Source organism: Glandiceps talaboti, chromosome 17 (assembly GCF_964340395.1).
Source record: "Glandiceps talaboti chromosome 17, keGlaTala1.1, whole genome shotgun sequence".
NCBI lineage: Eukaryota > Metazoa > Hemichordata > Enteropneusta > Spengelidae > Glandiceps > Glandiceps talaboti.
Genome location: NC_135565.1, coordinates 15,872,707 through 15,888,229, shown reverse-complemented (window position 1 = coordinate 15,888,229; position 15,523 = coordinate 15,872,707). Strand labels below are relative to the sequence as shown.

General features: G+C 36.6%; 1 protein-coding gene across 2 annotated transcripts; it reads left to right on the top strand.

Moving 5' to 3' along the window:
* Positions 1-6,423: 6,423 nt before the first annotated feature.
* On the top strand, positions 6,424-14,385 carry LOC144448463 (uncharacterized). 2 transcript variants are annotated; one of them, XM_078138719.1, is made up of 4 exons: positions 6,424-6,826; positions 9,419-9,572; positions 10,499-10,808; positions 12,482-14,385. In XM_078138719.1, the coding sequence occupies exons 3-4, from the start codon at positions 10,507-10,509 to the stop codon at positions 12,909-12,911; spliced, it is 732 nt and encodes a 243-aa protein (XP_077994845.1). In that variant the 5' UTR covers positions 6,424-6,826; positions 9,419-9,572; positions 10,499-10,506; the 3' UTR covers positions 12,912-14,385. The 2 variants fall into 2 exon arrangements, with proteins under 2 accessions (XP_077994845.1, XP_077994844.1); XM_078138718.1 differs by having other exon boundaries at positions 10,496-10,808.
* The last annotated feature ends 1,138 nt before the right edge of the window (positions 14,386-15,523 follow it).

Sequence of the window (15,523 nt, the reverse complement as noted above, 5' to 3'; positions counted from 1 at the left end):
AAGATTATAAACTTGTTTTGTTATGAATTTCTTATTAACCGAGTACCCAAAATTAGTACCTCGTTTGATCTTTGTGGATATTTGAACTCAACAACAACAACAACAACAACAACAACAACAACAACAACAACAACATCAAAACAACAACAACAACAACATCATCAAAACAACAACAACAACAACAACAACAACAACAACAACAAAACTCGATTTTTAAAAATATCTACGACAAACTTGACGAGTTGATATAGATCCGTCCTAACACATCCTTTAAAAACAACCATTGGTATGTTAGTGACGTGTCATCTCTTATATAATCAGATACTACATAGTTAGGGATGCCTTTGAGGATCTTTAGGAACTGGTATCAGGGCACTGACATTTATGTGAGTATTAGGCTGGGATCAGAATGTACGGCAGGGGGGCTCGAGGAGAAATTATTTTGGTCATATATTTTTGGCAGCCCCCCCCCCCCCCCTTGCGCTCTCAAAAAAAACCAACCAACCGTGCCCCCCGTCCGAAATGAACCAAGAATTGTTGTAGCCCCTCCCGGCTACACATATTTTAATGTGTAATTATACAGTACCCCCCCCCCCTCCCGCTCCACTTCAGAAGTGGATATCAACCTCAGCATACATACATAAGAATGAGAGATTTCTTTTCAAATATATGTGGGCTTTGTGCGAAAGGTTTGGCTGTAACCTGTACTTGGAGATACTTAACTAGCAGGGTTTTCTCTTTCAATCTTGATTCTGGGCAGAAACAGCTTCCCCTATGATAGCTAGTGGGGAGGGTGTGGGAGGGGGTTGTCCCCTCCCACAGTAAGCACTTAAAAAAATAAGGACATTTAGGAAGCCATTTAATGGCATAAGATTTCAAACTATACACATTATGGAAAGCCATAGAGCACTTGAAAATTGTCTTCAATACCCCAATTTCACTCTTGTCAATACATTATTATGCAACTGTATAGCTGTATTACCTATACTTTAATTTCGAGAGACAGAGACAGAGAGACAGAGACAGAGAGAGAGAGAGAGTGAGTGAGAGAGTGAGACAGACAGACAGACAGACAGACAAAGGCAGACAGAGACAGAGAGACAGAGAGAGACAGAGAAAGGCATACACAGATACATTCGCATGGCAGTCGCCCAACTTATCACTCAATCTAGGATTCAGAAGGTATTGCAGCGAAGCCGCGACGCATTTCTTAATTTAGTCGGTTAGCTATATATTAATTCAGTTTACCTTTTCTGTTATTGCACACTATATTCACATATGCTAATCTAGCAACACTGTCTCCACAGTTAGGCACTTCATCGGCATTATTAAGTAGAGGAGATACTTCTGGATGTCTGGTTGCCTCTTCAAAATCCAATAGGTCTTCTGCCTTTCCAGTGGCAAATGTTATAGCGAACCCAGTCAGACCGTGTTTACCATTCCAAACCCATGGTTTTGGTTTTATTCCGCTGTTAATATTCAACAAAGCTACCATCGGATCACCATTTCGAAAACACATACGATCAATGGGGATGTTCGATGAAACCATCCGTGGATTTACTTCCAAAAGCTTGATATCTCCATTTGGTCTTACAAAGACTTCTATGTTGATAAATTGGTTGTCAAATCCTTGACCAATGGCTTTGCCAATTATTGCATCATATAACTCCCATAACCTGGCATCTAGACCTTCAGTTATGATCTGAAATGGTATCATAATACCACTTATTGTTGTTGGGTGGCTCTTCAAGTATAAGTTTTCGTTTATTCGCCAGTGAATTATTTCCCCCTGAAAGACGCATCCATTTATTTCTACAATCTTTGCGTCATCAACGAATTCTTCCAGTATAAGGCTGTTCTTTGGAAGGTTTGGACATAGGTGTTTGTTTGAATACTTGTCTACAAACCTGGCGCTTATTTGAGTGACGTGGTTCTGAGTATTGTACCACGTGATATGCTCCTTCATGTCGCTGATCGAATAAATCTTTCTGACACCAAATGAGCCTGTTCCAGTGCAAGGTTTTAGAAACCCAGGAACTCCAACCTTTGTTAAGGCCTTTTCCATAGTATCTCGGTTGGTATCATCAGCATCTATAATAACGTGTTTTAAAGTAGTCTTCTCCAGGTCCAAATACATACGAGTGTAGTATTTATTGAATGCTAGTAACACTGAGTCCATCGATGGTCCAATGATATGTGGAAACTTTTGTGCGAGGGCAGCATGTACCAGTGCTCCAGCATCCGTTAGACTCAAAATTTGTTGTATGTTTTTATCTACAACAACCTTCTCACATATCTCTGTGTATTCAAGCAAATCTAAACGTTCATCTTTGTTTGCTGTCACTCTGTGAAAGGTAAACCTTTCATTCTCTTCTTCTGATATGCCATCAATTCTTGAAGCATGATAAGTGTCTCTAGGTGTTGGACATAATACCATCACTGTCGATTTAGCTGGTTTCATGTCGGCCTTGTTTATGGATCAGTGTCAAATAAGAAATCTCACTCAGGTGACCGAGGAAATATTCTGTGAACACAAGGAAATAGTTTTGATGATTATTTGGGTTGAGTTGACTTTTTAATACTTCAGCGAGCAAAGACTGAGCCTCAGAGCGTAGCAGTGGAATGCCTGTTATCAGGAAAACAGGAACCCCTGTAATTTGGTAAACTGCTAGTGGCCAACTCTAATCAGGCAAGTTCTTTAAGTTATCAACCAACAACCAAGTAACCGACGGAAGGGATAACAAACATGAGTAGTAATAAATATGGGGGTATGAGACCATTAGAACGACATATACCCCTAAATTAAGCATTTTAACTTTGAAAAAATGGTCTAATCTATATTAAATTTTAGTAAATACAATGTGATAATAAAAACTAATAATGTAATTTTACATTAACCTAATTTTTTTATTCGGTTCAAATGGTTGTCTTAAAGGTCATTAGAGGTAAAGGACGATGACGTCATACACAGCTGACCTATTGATATGTAAATGTATTGACCTTTGAACCCTCCGATGATGTACTTATTTAAACAATGGCCGGGAGTAGTAACAGGTTGTCGTTCACTGTCGTTCCAGATACTCTTAACTATAAAACGACAGTGAACAACAAGGTCATATTTTGTATTTACTAAAATTTAATATAGATTAGACCATTTAAAAAAAAAGTTAAAATGCTTAATTTAGGGGTATCTCATTCTAGTGGTCCCGTACCCCCATATTTATTACTAGCTATCCCATGCAATGTCCTACCTGAAGAGAGTGTCACATATTCATTGAACTCAAACGGTTAGACTTAACCCGCAGTATTTAGGATAACATTGTGTACTGGTAATGCCAATGTAATATCAAGTTTGCAAATTTACCAACACACACACACACACGAAAGCTCAATCTGATTAAAATCCGGAGAAGGCTCGATTCGTTTCAGCATAATCCGTCTACCATTACGTGGGATATTTCTAAAAATGGCTCATGTATTTGTTAGCCTAAGGCAGATGCAGCAAGCCTGAACTCGTTGTTGTTCAAGTAATGAATAGTGTTGTATCATGTCAAGAGATTCACCCCGACATTTAATACAACTAGATTGTATATATCAAACACATGCCCACACTGTTTTGCAGCGTTTGATTCCTACCTACCTTGTAAGTTGCGTGTTACGAATATCTTACCTATCGAGTAATGTAATTCGTATCTCCGGCAATGTACCAGTGGTCCTTCTGTTCTTCAGGCCGCCTATAAAATGACGGCTGTTCTTTTAATGATGACACATGAGGACGAACCTTGCCACTTCGATCGTAGGATGGAAATCTTGGATCTAGAAAGTGGTTCCTATGAAAAGAATACCCAGAAAGTGGCTGAAAAATATGAAAATGATTCATGCAAAATTGTCTTCGTTAGTGTTATTAATGAGTGTACAGTGTTTCCGTTTATGCTAGTGAGCTCGAGTGTAACCTATTCATAGCCATGACATATATTACTTTGGTCTGTTCGGGTTCACTCCAGTTCACACATTGTCTGCAATGTAGCCTACAGGTGGTTAAATGTCGCATCGCATAACTCAATAACGTTATTAAGCTCTTGAGAAACAGTAGGGTCATCATTTACAGTTCGGGCCCCGAAGAAACTATATTTCACAGGGCTTTGTCATCTAGATTCCAATTCTATATCAGATGATGCAAAAGTCCTTTCCAGTCTGGATTCTTAGAAAATAGTTTTCCTACGCTACTAGTGCCAGTTTAACCAAGTCTCTTGACATATCCTGATGTTTTCATGTATAGTACAACCGAGAAATAGCGATGCTATAAAAATCGTTATTTACGTGACGATTCCTAGCGTGCGCGATTTCAATGGATAGTTTACTAAAGTTTCTGTACACTGAATCATGGCTAATATGTATCTTATATCGCTATTGTACGCTGGCTTAACTTTGAATTAAAATGTGTCCAGTTAAAAATTGTAACTTTTTGCAGCAAATTAAAAATGCTTTGCGCGGGAAAGTACAAAAGAAGTGCGCAAACGCTCTGTGCATTTTCTGCGAGTAACAGTAGTCTTGTAAGTCTCCTTCATTTGAAGATAGCAAGTCACAATTATAATGTCAGCGAGTGAAACTCAAAAAAAGACGGACAAAGTCGTTCAACGTGAGGTTGCCTGCTATGCTGCATGCAGTGACTCCGAAGATGAGCGCGATCTCATTTACATCTTGTTCTTTATATTGAAACATTTTATGCTGATAAAACGGTTGATCTCTTTTGGTAATATTTGATGGCCCTGAAAAACTATTAAACTTTACGCAGTTTAAGATCCACTATTTGAAGATATTTCTTTCAATAATTGTGTTCGACGTTGTCTTGGTTAAAATATTGTTTGATATAATTATCTCATTGCACACTGACACTAGCGTTATTCCGCAATTCATGTTGAAGCGACAATTTGCTATGGAAAGAATGGCCCTGAATTTGTAAACAGAGCTGTACCTTCGACATCAAAATCCAAACTTCAATTTCCATTATAATGATAATGACAAGGAGAATTCACCGAGTTCTCCTTGGGTTCCGACATAAACGAGGCCATAACAGTTTTGGGAGTTGGGTAAAGAAAATGATTATTTTGCTGTGTTACTTATTTGAGAAAGCATCATCCATTTTTTCTTACTTTGAATATGACATCTTTTCGGCAACTACTTTGAATGATACGACATTCGGCCAGAAAAAAATGGAAAAGCTGTTCAACCTACCCATATATTTTTTTCTGGTGATGGGCAATATATCCTCATGCGGGCTTCGCATTTTATTTCAAAATTAAGGATATTTCTTTATATTTTCTGAATAGTACATGTAACAATATACATTTGAGTCTATTCCAAATTATATACTATCTTATACAGTGGTTTATTTGGCTCTGATGTTGCATACAAGCATGAATTGAGATTAAATATCCAATGTGCACTAAAAAGAATTGAACAAAAGTTTACGACCATTGGGGCCATCAAAAGTCTGAAAGTCTTGAAAGGTTTTGCTCTTTATTCGGGATTTTTGAAACGAAATTAAACTTCAGGAGAAGTCATTTACCATGTGCACATCCGCATAATATCTTTTAGGTTTGCCACAACAAAATACACTTCCATATAATATGTAATTGTTTCAATTCTTGTATTTTATTATGTCTATGGTTTGATATTTTATGATATTAAATGGCCTCCTACACTGTGTTATTTTCATTTTTTTTTCACCTTTGGAGTTGTCTCCTTCCAATGCATCATTGTACAGTATGATTTTATATCTCCACTGTAGTGTGGGTGACAGAAGGGGTGGCTAAAATAATGTTTTAGTTTCAAATGGCGTGGCTTAACATTTTTTGAGAAGAAAGGGTGCGAGGAACTACACCATTTGTTTAACCGTAAATTGTGTACATTTCCTAACTGTAGCTATGCACACAAATTGCATGAGATAGTATCAAGATGACTGAATTAGTTCTATATAAACTCGACCTCAAATATTTTGCTATCATTATATATGGTTAGTTTGATCCTTGTCAAGCATTGTGAAAAAATGAAATTGACCTACTTACCCAATGTGATGGGTTAGGTTAACGGTTGACAAGCATTTTTTATTTTTTCTGACCTTACATATGATATTCAATTGCGTATCCTAAAATATATATTATGTAAATTGCATGCAAATTTATGTAAATTAGCACTTTTCTAAATTTTAGATGCATGATTGCACCAAGACAAAGTTCTGCCCCCTTGGCAATTTGGTCAGGCTACGGCCCTGGTTGACAAGAGGTATTACTCATTTTAATGTTTATAGTGCAAGCGAAATGACATTCCGGCGAACCCTACCCTCGAGGAGGCCAAGTGAGGTAATATGCCTGTGACGTCATTGCGTATGCGCTCAATTGTATTTCACGGCCTGAGATGACATAGACTCGGTTATCCACGTCATACTCTTACCGCTGGGGCTCTCCTACGACACCACCCAGACGAGAAGCTTGGGAAACCACGCTCCAGCGACCCCGCGACGTATATCACACAGTACATTTCTTGCAAGCATAAAGTTGAAATTTGGGCGAGCTGAATGGGACGAGTTGAAATTGGGACGAAATGATCCATCACCGTCGCCATCATGGCCTGTCAACACGTAGACACTGAATAATCGTTACTGCCGAATTGATATAAATAGCTCACAGACTGTGCTTTCATCATTATTTTTGTCACGTGTCCGGTGTTCTCATGTGACTCGACATAGGCAAACTCCAGCAGATACCATAAAAATGTTGTTGTGTGTTTAATTCTGCACCGAACTGTTTATAATACGTATTCTAAGGTAAGCTAAGATAAGACTTTGAAGGATAATTTTACAATATTTTCACTTTGATCATAAAATTGTAAACATGGATGAAGGTGTACATTAGGGAGCCTTCAGTAATTACGAGGGGGGGGGCTCATGTTTAAGAAACCTGTCTAAGGGGGAGGGTCATATTTTAGAAACCCGTCCAGGGGGAGGGTCACATTTTACGTTGACTCATTTTATGACCTACCTTGCTTGTACTTGTTACCATACAGTGAGAAGATAAAATTCTTGTAAATACTGCACTATTTCAAACAAAGTCGACAATTCTGAGGGAAACAACAAACATCCCTTCAAACTAAGGCTCATATTTAGCTAAACTTCATGTAGTTACAAATGACTGTTTTCCACATGCTAAACAAGTCCTTTTGGCATCTTGTGTAGCTTGGCTGTTTGGGAATATGTCATGTGACAGGGGACAAGCTGCACATTGCCCATTGTTGTAAACTGCCTATACATTGCCATACAAGCGCAAAATGTGCATATGAGCCATATATACGCGATTTCTAAGCAAAGATTGACCTGTATGACATACATACTGAAACCTGTCACTGGCTTCAATATCTTATCTCATTAGAATGTCCATCTAGCAGAAAACAGACTGAGTGTAGAATATTTTATTTTCACTGGAATTACCGTTGAAAAACGTAATAAACATATTTTGGAATTTCACAGGTAATTTATGTTGTACTCTGTTGCATGAAAAGTGAAGGAAAAAATAGTTTTCGCTTGAAATGAAGTTTCAGATAATTAGTGTTTTCCAAACATAGCTAATTTGATGTAAATGTTCTACACTACAGTCAATTCCAGCAAGAAAAGTCAAATACAATTAAAGGGACAGTATCTGTAACTTGATGACCTTTTTTCAATACTTGTTTTCTGTGTGTCAAGTGCAGTTTCTTGTTCTACTCCTTAAAACATGTTGAAATACCCCATATTTGGCTTGTCAACACGGTCTGTATATGTCTAAAGTGCACTGTTTATTGTTGATAATTTTAGTCCAGACTAAAATTCACTTGTCAAAAATAACAATGCAGTTTGTACATATACAGGCTGTGTTTACAAACGTTTGCCAAAGACATGAGTGTTTCGATGTGCGTTATGGAGTAGAACAAGAAACTAAAAACTGGAGTTGATACACAGAACAAAACACACTAAAACAATCATCAAAAGTTAGTTACTGTCCCTATAATGTCATTAATTTATATCCATCTATCAGTGAATTTGTCAATTTGAGATGGGGAGAGGGGGGGGGGGCAGATTTTAGAACTTGGGATGGGGAGAGGGGGGGGGGGGTCATTTTAGAAAAAAGAGTAGGGAAGGGTCACATTTTACAGCTCAGGATGCCCTAAATCCCCCCTCGTAATTACTGAAGGCTCCCATAGCAACTATTAAGCCAAGATCGACATACAGTCAATTGGTGAGGGTTGAAAGACATATTTGAATATGTCACGTCCAGGTTGACTGGGGGGGGGGGGGGTATTCACATAGTACATAACAGTATATACACAGGTATGGCGGTCTAGCTGCAATATTTGTAGCAGTAGTTTTAATTTTGAGTTTTTTCCCTGTTTTTAGCACAACTGAACTGAGGTTCAGTAGTGCTATAGGGATCGCCTGGCGTCTGTCTATCAGTCTGTTTGTGTGGATGTGTGTGTGTGTGTGTGTGTGTGTATATATATGTGTGTGTGTGTGGCGGCCTTGCACACACACATGTACACACACACACACACACACACACACACACACACACACACACACATTCACACCAAATGAAAACAATTGCCATACCTATTTTCGTAGGTATGTACTCTGAATTGTATAGGCAACATATTCAACAATATAACCTCTGACAATACCTAGAATGGATATCGTTATTTTCAAGGAGAAATTTTCAGAATATTGTGATAAAGTCTGTTAATATGTCACGTGACACATGCCATGTGAATATGTTTACACTAATTGCCCGATGCGAAATAATTACACATATTCCAGCTGTGTGATTCAGAGACTGTAATATAATACCCCCAGGTAAAAGTCCCATCCTAACATAAAAGAGTTAGTCGCCTGTGACGATAATAAATTTTGCTTCAAGAGGTCAGACCTAAAGGAATTGATTAGTCAGGTGAGTTTGTTGTTTATAGACAAATGTGTAAGCCACTTTGGAGAGATATTCCTTTCTAAGAAAATCAGCGATGGAAAAAGATAAATTTAACGGATTATATCGAGGGTAAAATTCGTGTCAATAGGAAGAAAACAAGCTAGGATATGGTAAGCCATTCAGGCCAAAAGTATTATTCTTATTTTAGCTATAGTATTTGATATTTTTCAGAGTTACAAACTAATTTTAACCGTTTATGTGTAGTTTTCAATGGAATCCCCCACACTTTTATTCCATGTTAACATTATTGTTTTGTAGGCTCTATTTCGATTTATTTTTCGTCAAACCAGAATTTTTTTGAAGGCTGATATTTAATTGAAAGTCAAAATATTTTTCTTTTAAATATTTTCTTTAAAAAGAGTGCCATTGTTTCGAAAATAATTGATATCGGATCGTGGTCCGAAAAGAATTGTACTTCTTCGGACCACTTGATTTCCACATAGCAGGAGTGTGGAGTAACTCAAATGACTGACTTCCGGAAGGCCTAATATGTTGGTCTCTGAACTTTACACTTACATGGACATCTGATTGAATACGACAGGGAAGTCAAAAGAAATTGTGGTGAGTAGGCGGATTCGATAATAATATACTAGCTTTCTGTTTCTCTATCTGTTTGCATAAGAGTTTTAGTTAATTTTTACCAATTTAATTTCTGGATATCTTGGCGTCTGTCTCGCCGCCGCCATGTTAAACAGTGTTATGTGTTCTGCTAAGTATTATACATGGATAGGTGTAGCTCCTCCAGGCGCAGACGATATTCGGTTTATTAGCAACAAAAGCGTGACAATCCATCAGAAATATCATGTTTTTTATGGAGAACGGAGAAAGCACAAAATCGCCATTACGATGGATAAAACCCAAAATTTCCGCTTTATATTTTATTCTTATTATATACAGTGTCACTTGTTACATGATTTTTAGCACAACTGAACTGATAAGGTACAGTATTGTTATTGCAAGCCACAGGTGTCTTAAGTCCACAGAAAGTATGTTACATAGCAAAATACTATTAGTTTATTTTATATTCTTTATGTTGTCATGAGTAAACACTGTTATTTTATTTTACATTCCGTTTGTCATTATGAACAAATGCTATTATTTTATTTATAAACACTATTACTTTATTTGAAAACACTATTTCTTTATTTGCAAACACAATTACATATCGTTTGTGCCTTTAACAGACGTTATATGGCCAGACTTTTCACACACAAAACTCTAAATTCAAGCAAATACACTGCTCAAATGACAGAACTTTAGTTAGAATAGGGTGTTTTGAACTATAGCCTCTGTACTGTTCAATACCATTAAAATGGTCAAATGAATTGAAGAGCGACCCCTTAAATTTGTCCGACCCCCCCTCCCTGGTCATAAAGAATTACAGCTCCCTAATGCCTGATTTTACGATCATATTCTTATTCCCCTCTTATCCAAATAAACTTTGTTTGACTACAGTAATCTGCATTTTCATAATCTTTCTTTAGAAGCTCACAAGATGTCAAAATCCAGTCTTGGGTGTTGCAGCTGTCTGGAGAGGAAGTTGTTCCTAAATCCATCACCAAAGTGTATCCTCTTTGTTATCCTTTTTGTTGGGGTCATTGCCATAGCAACACTACACTACAAAGTAACAATTTATTTACCAATTAAGCCGGGTCGTTGTTATTTGACGGACAACCAGATGGACGATTTCAGATTTATTCTGAAGGCCACCACCAAAGTCCTAGACGAGATGAACATTACCTATTGGTTGGATTACGGTACCCTGATAGGGGCAATCAGAAATGGAGATGTTATGAGGTATGGGTACTAGTTTTACTGTTGAAAGCCAGCTTTCGGCTATTACAAACTAAAATCATTGTTGTTCAAAGTGATAGATCAAGTTACTCGAGTGGGAATGGTGCATGGTTAAAACCATTGCTTTTATTTATCTACAAATTATCACCCAATATTTAAATCAATATAGTAAACCACCTGAAATCTCCCAACTGAAAGATCAAGAAATGTTATACAATGTAGAGTGGAGGGAAAATGTATCAGAAACAGCACCAAACTGAGACTGTAATTATATCAACGTCCTGTAATAGTGTAAGCATACAAACATGCTGCAACAATAGATCTGGTTTGTCTATATCTTAGTTTAGCTGAAAGATTGCTTGTTTCTACTGTTGTAGTGTGGGACCCTGCGTGAAACGGACAACTGCTGCATTTTACAGGGGGGCAATAATCTTTACGGCTCATATTTTGCTAAACTAACGTCATCTGGTAGGCAAGTGAGTAAACGTTCAAAAAAGTATGCAAATATCCCTAGCAACCATGACCACGCCCATAGTAACAACCAAAGATGGTGTATTTGACAAAGATATCAACAGGGATTCTTAGCCAAGTGAACAAACATTCAAAAAGTGTATGCAAATATTCCAAGCAGCAAGACCGTGCCCATGGCAACAGCTAAATTATCTCATATATTGCAAAGATAGCAACATGGATTAATAGACAAATGAATAAACATTCACAAAATGTATGCAAATATACCAAGCAACAAGACCACACCCATAGCAACAGCCAAATTATCTCATATATTGCAAAGATAACAGGGACTTCGAAAAATGTATATAAATTTCCCTAGCAACAAGACCACGCCCATAGTAACAACCAAAGATGGTGTATTTCACAAAGATATCAACATGGATTCTTAGCCAAGTGAACAAACATTCAAAAAGGGTATGCAAATATTCCAAGCAGCAAGACCGTGCCCATGGCAACAGCCAAATTATCTCATATATTGCAAAGATAACAGGGACTTCGAAAAATGTATATAAATTTCCCTAGCAACAAGACCACGCGCATATCAACAACCAAATGATGATGTATAATGTAAAGATAACAACAGGGAATAATAGACAAATGAGTAAACATAGTAAAAATATGCAAATGTATCTAGCAACAAGATCACAGTCATAGCAACAGCCACATGATGATGTATGCCACAAAGATAACATCATGGATTCAAAGACAAGTGAACAAACATTCAACAAATGTATGCAAATTTGTCTAGCAACATGGCCACGTCCATAGCAACAGCCAAATTGATAGCGTATATTGCAAAGATAACAACAGGATAGGCAACAGGGTAATCATTCAACAAGTGAACACCTACACCTAGCATGGATCAGCATGTGGATAAACATTTCGTAAACATGTACAGTTGTGCTACAATACCATTGGCGCTATTTCTCCAAAATATGGCCTCCACAAGGACTGATTTGTAAAAAGCAATCCTCTCATTCCATTGCCCATCTGTAATTAATGAAGGCACCCTAACAATGCCAGAATATGAACAGTATACTAGTATAGCTTAATTATGATGTAAGTTGGTGTAAATATTCTCACTCGCATCAAATAGCGTGTAAACTCATCTTGTACTACTTTTATAATTAATACTCTATGGAATTGTTTCTTTACTCCACAAGGCACGATTCTGATGGCGACATCACAATTATAACAAACCAATCATATAAGGAAATGAAAGAAAAGCTGAAGCAAGTTGGCATATATCTAACAGATGCAGAAGGATTTCACAGGGCACGTCTAATTGATGATAGAAATCAAGACATCAACCTACACGTGGATATCTTTTCATCGAATGTAGTGGAAGGGTTATGTGATCAGAAGCCTTGTAAGAAGGTGGCAATGACTCGAGATTCCAGAAGTAAACTAGACACTGCTATCATAGAGCACGAGACAATACCACTTTCATGGATAATACCTGAGAGAATAATTGACTTTGCAGACTTCAAGGTTAAAATCCCAAATCGTGCAGAGGATGTCCTAAAAAACAGATATCCCCTGACTTACAGATGGACAATTCCGTATAAAATACAATGTTGGTTGCCATGGTAACAACGCTGTACGTCACAGTAGTTGAAGACTCCTTCACAACTAATGAAATGATCAAAAGAGTATCGATTTGAAAACTTACACAAGGTGAACAACCAAAAGTACTCCATTGTGGCATTAATATGTTGACATACCAGTCATATGTCAAATCTAGGTATGTTACACGAAGTGTGTTCGCCAGAGCTTTTACAGGAGTATTGTACACATAACTGGTACAGCCCGTGGCTCCACTGAGCTGATACAGCTATATGCACAACCGTGTCCTAGGTATGCGAATGTTACAAGATGTGTATACCAAATGTTTGTTGTCTCTTCACTTTAATGAAATTCCAAAATGGTTTGTATTCTTTGACTCAAGACTCCCACATATCTCTTCTTAAACACGACGATGACATTCCTATCAAAGTTTCTGTCTACTTGGCGACGGAACTTTTTTAAAATTTGATTTTATCACGATAATCACCAGATATTCTAGTTTTCTTGTACATTTACTGTTTCAATCGTATCTGTCTTTGTGATTAACCTATGGTAATGAAAACCTAGTAGACGACATCTTACTATGTATATTACGATTCATAGAATCCGGGCATATAGACTGATCCCACAGCATCTATTATATTGGAATCATTAGTAACTGTCACGTGATATAGGTACAGGGTGGTGAAAAGGATCTTTCTTGACTCACCGCATTAACTTAAAGTATAAATATTAGCTACGATGAAATGCAGCTTCGCATTTGTTCTCATTTAATGAACGCTGGTATATATATCACGTATTCACCTAACTCAACACGTTTATGAATTTGATTTGTAAACCTATTGCTCATTGGTTTATTACGTTCCATAGTCAGCAGGTGTACGTATTGATTGACGAATAGAATATCATGTAATGTTGAACCAGAACTGCGTACATTCCAGCAGAAGATAACAAAATGAACGGGCTAATAATGTTGAGTAGGGGATGGCATTCCACTTACTTTTATAGAGTAGGGGCTATCATTCCACTGAATATATTAAATACCTGATCATTTTTAGCACAACTGAAGTGAGATTCAGTAGTGCTATAGGGATCGCCCGGCGTCTGTTTGTTTGTCTGTCTGTCTGTCTGTCTGTCTGTCTGTCTGTCTGTCTGTCTGTCTGTCTGTCTGTCTGTCTGTCTGTCTGTGTGCGTGTATGTATGTTTGTGTAAACCACGCCCATGGCAACAGCCAAATGATCACATTTATTGCAAAGATATCAGAAATTCACACACAAGTGAACAAAAACATTCAAAAATGTATGCAAATATATCTAGCAACATTACTACGCTCATAGCAACAGCCAAATGTGTATCTCAAAGATAGCAACATGATTGGATAGGCAACTGGACAGTCATTCAGCAAATGAACACCTATTGTTAGCAGGGACTAGCATATGGATAAACCGTTCTAAAAACTGTACAGTTATGCTACAACGCCATTGCCGGTACTTTTATTTAATTCAAGCACAAAATTAGTTATAAATATATATATATATATATATATATATATATATATATATATATATATATATATATATATATATATATATATATATATATATATATATATATATATTTGCGCTCTGCCACTGCGGTATAGAGCACTGTCTTAGCAGATTGATACTCACCGAGATATATATATATATATATATATATATATATATATATATATATATATATATATATATATATATATATATATATATATATAATATATATAAATGAGTGAAAAAAGAAGGTGACTTGCTTACACGTTACATTCGATTCTCCACTACAAATTGTGGCCACTTCGAATTCACCAGCCTGACTAGTGTGACCAGCTATACTGGCCATACGAAACAAATTTTTAGTGGAGAATCGAATGTAACGAGTAACCAAGTCACCTTCGTTTTCACTCATTTATCAACCTCCACATCCGTATCAAGCACTTTACACCAAAAGATCTGGAACCTACATTTTGATATATATTAAGAAATTATGTTTTATTATTCATTATAGCCATTTAATTCATACTTTTTCGTGTAGATTTCTAAAATTGTTACATAATTATCATTTTTCTGAAACTTCAATGATTTATTAAATACATATTTTTAGAACGTCTGATACATTTTCTTCAAATAAGTTGCTTCTTGTGTAGGTTAACATTTGTTTGTAATTTTTGTGTTGTACTTTAAGAAGTCTTATCAACAAGTGTTAAATTTGAAGTTCTTATAGTCAATATCACAGACACAGCTGCAACACCAGATATTAAAACAGGTGTAGCTGGTACTATTGCCAAAATTGCTGTTGAAGTTAATATACCAGAGGTTATTAACATGACTTTATTCATTCCACCAAGCAATTTGTATGATCATCTATATAAGCTGAACATATACGTTCTAAATAATTAATTCATTCTTCAATACTTTTATACTTTTTCACTAATCATATATTATATCTACATATTTTAATCAATAATTTTATCAATATATTTGAGATCAATCAGTATAATTCTTTTTAGTGTGGTTGTAGATATATCTAATGGCAGATTGATTGCTACCCTTGATTCTAAATTTCCAGTATTAAAACCTTGATGTAGAAAATTTCAACTGGTCTAT

Excerpts from the sequence above, each read along its gene's own strand:
- LOC144448463 (XM_078138719.1), top strand. The coding sequence starts at position 10,507 with ATGTCAAAATCCAGTCTTGGGTGTTGCAGCTGTCTGGAGAGGAAGTTG. Across the intron at positions 10,809-12,481 it reads AGAAATGGAGATGTTATGAG|GCACGATTCTGATGGCGACA; the intron begins GTATGGGTACTA and ends TTACTCCACAAG.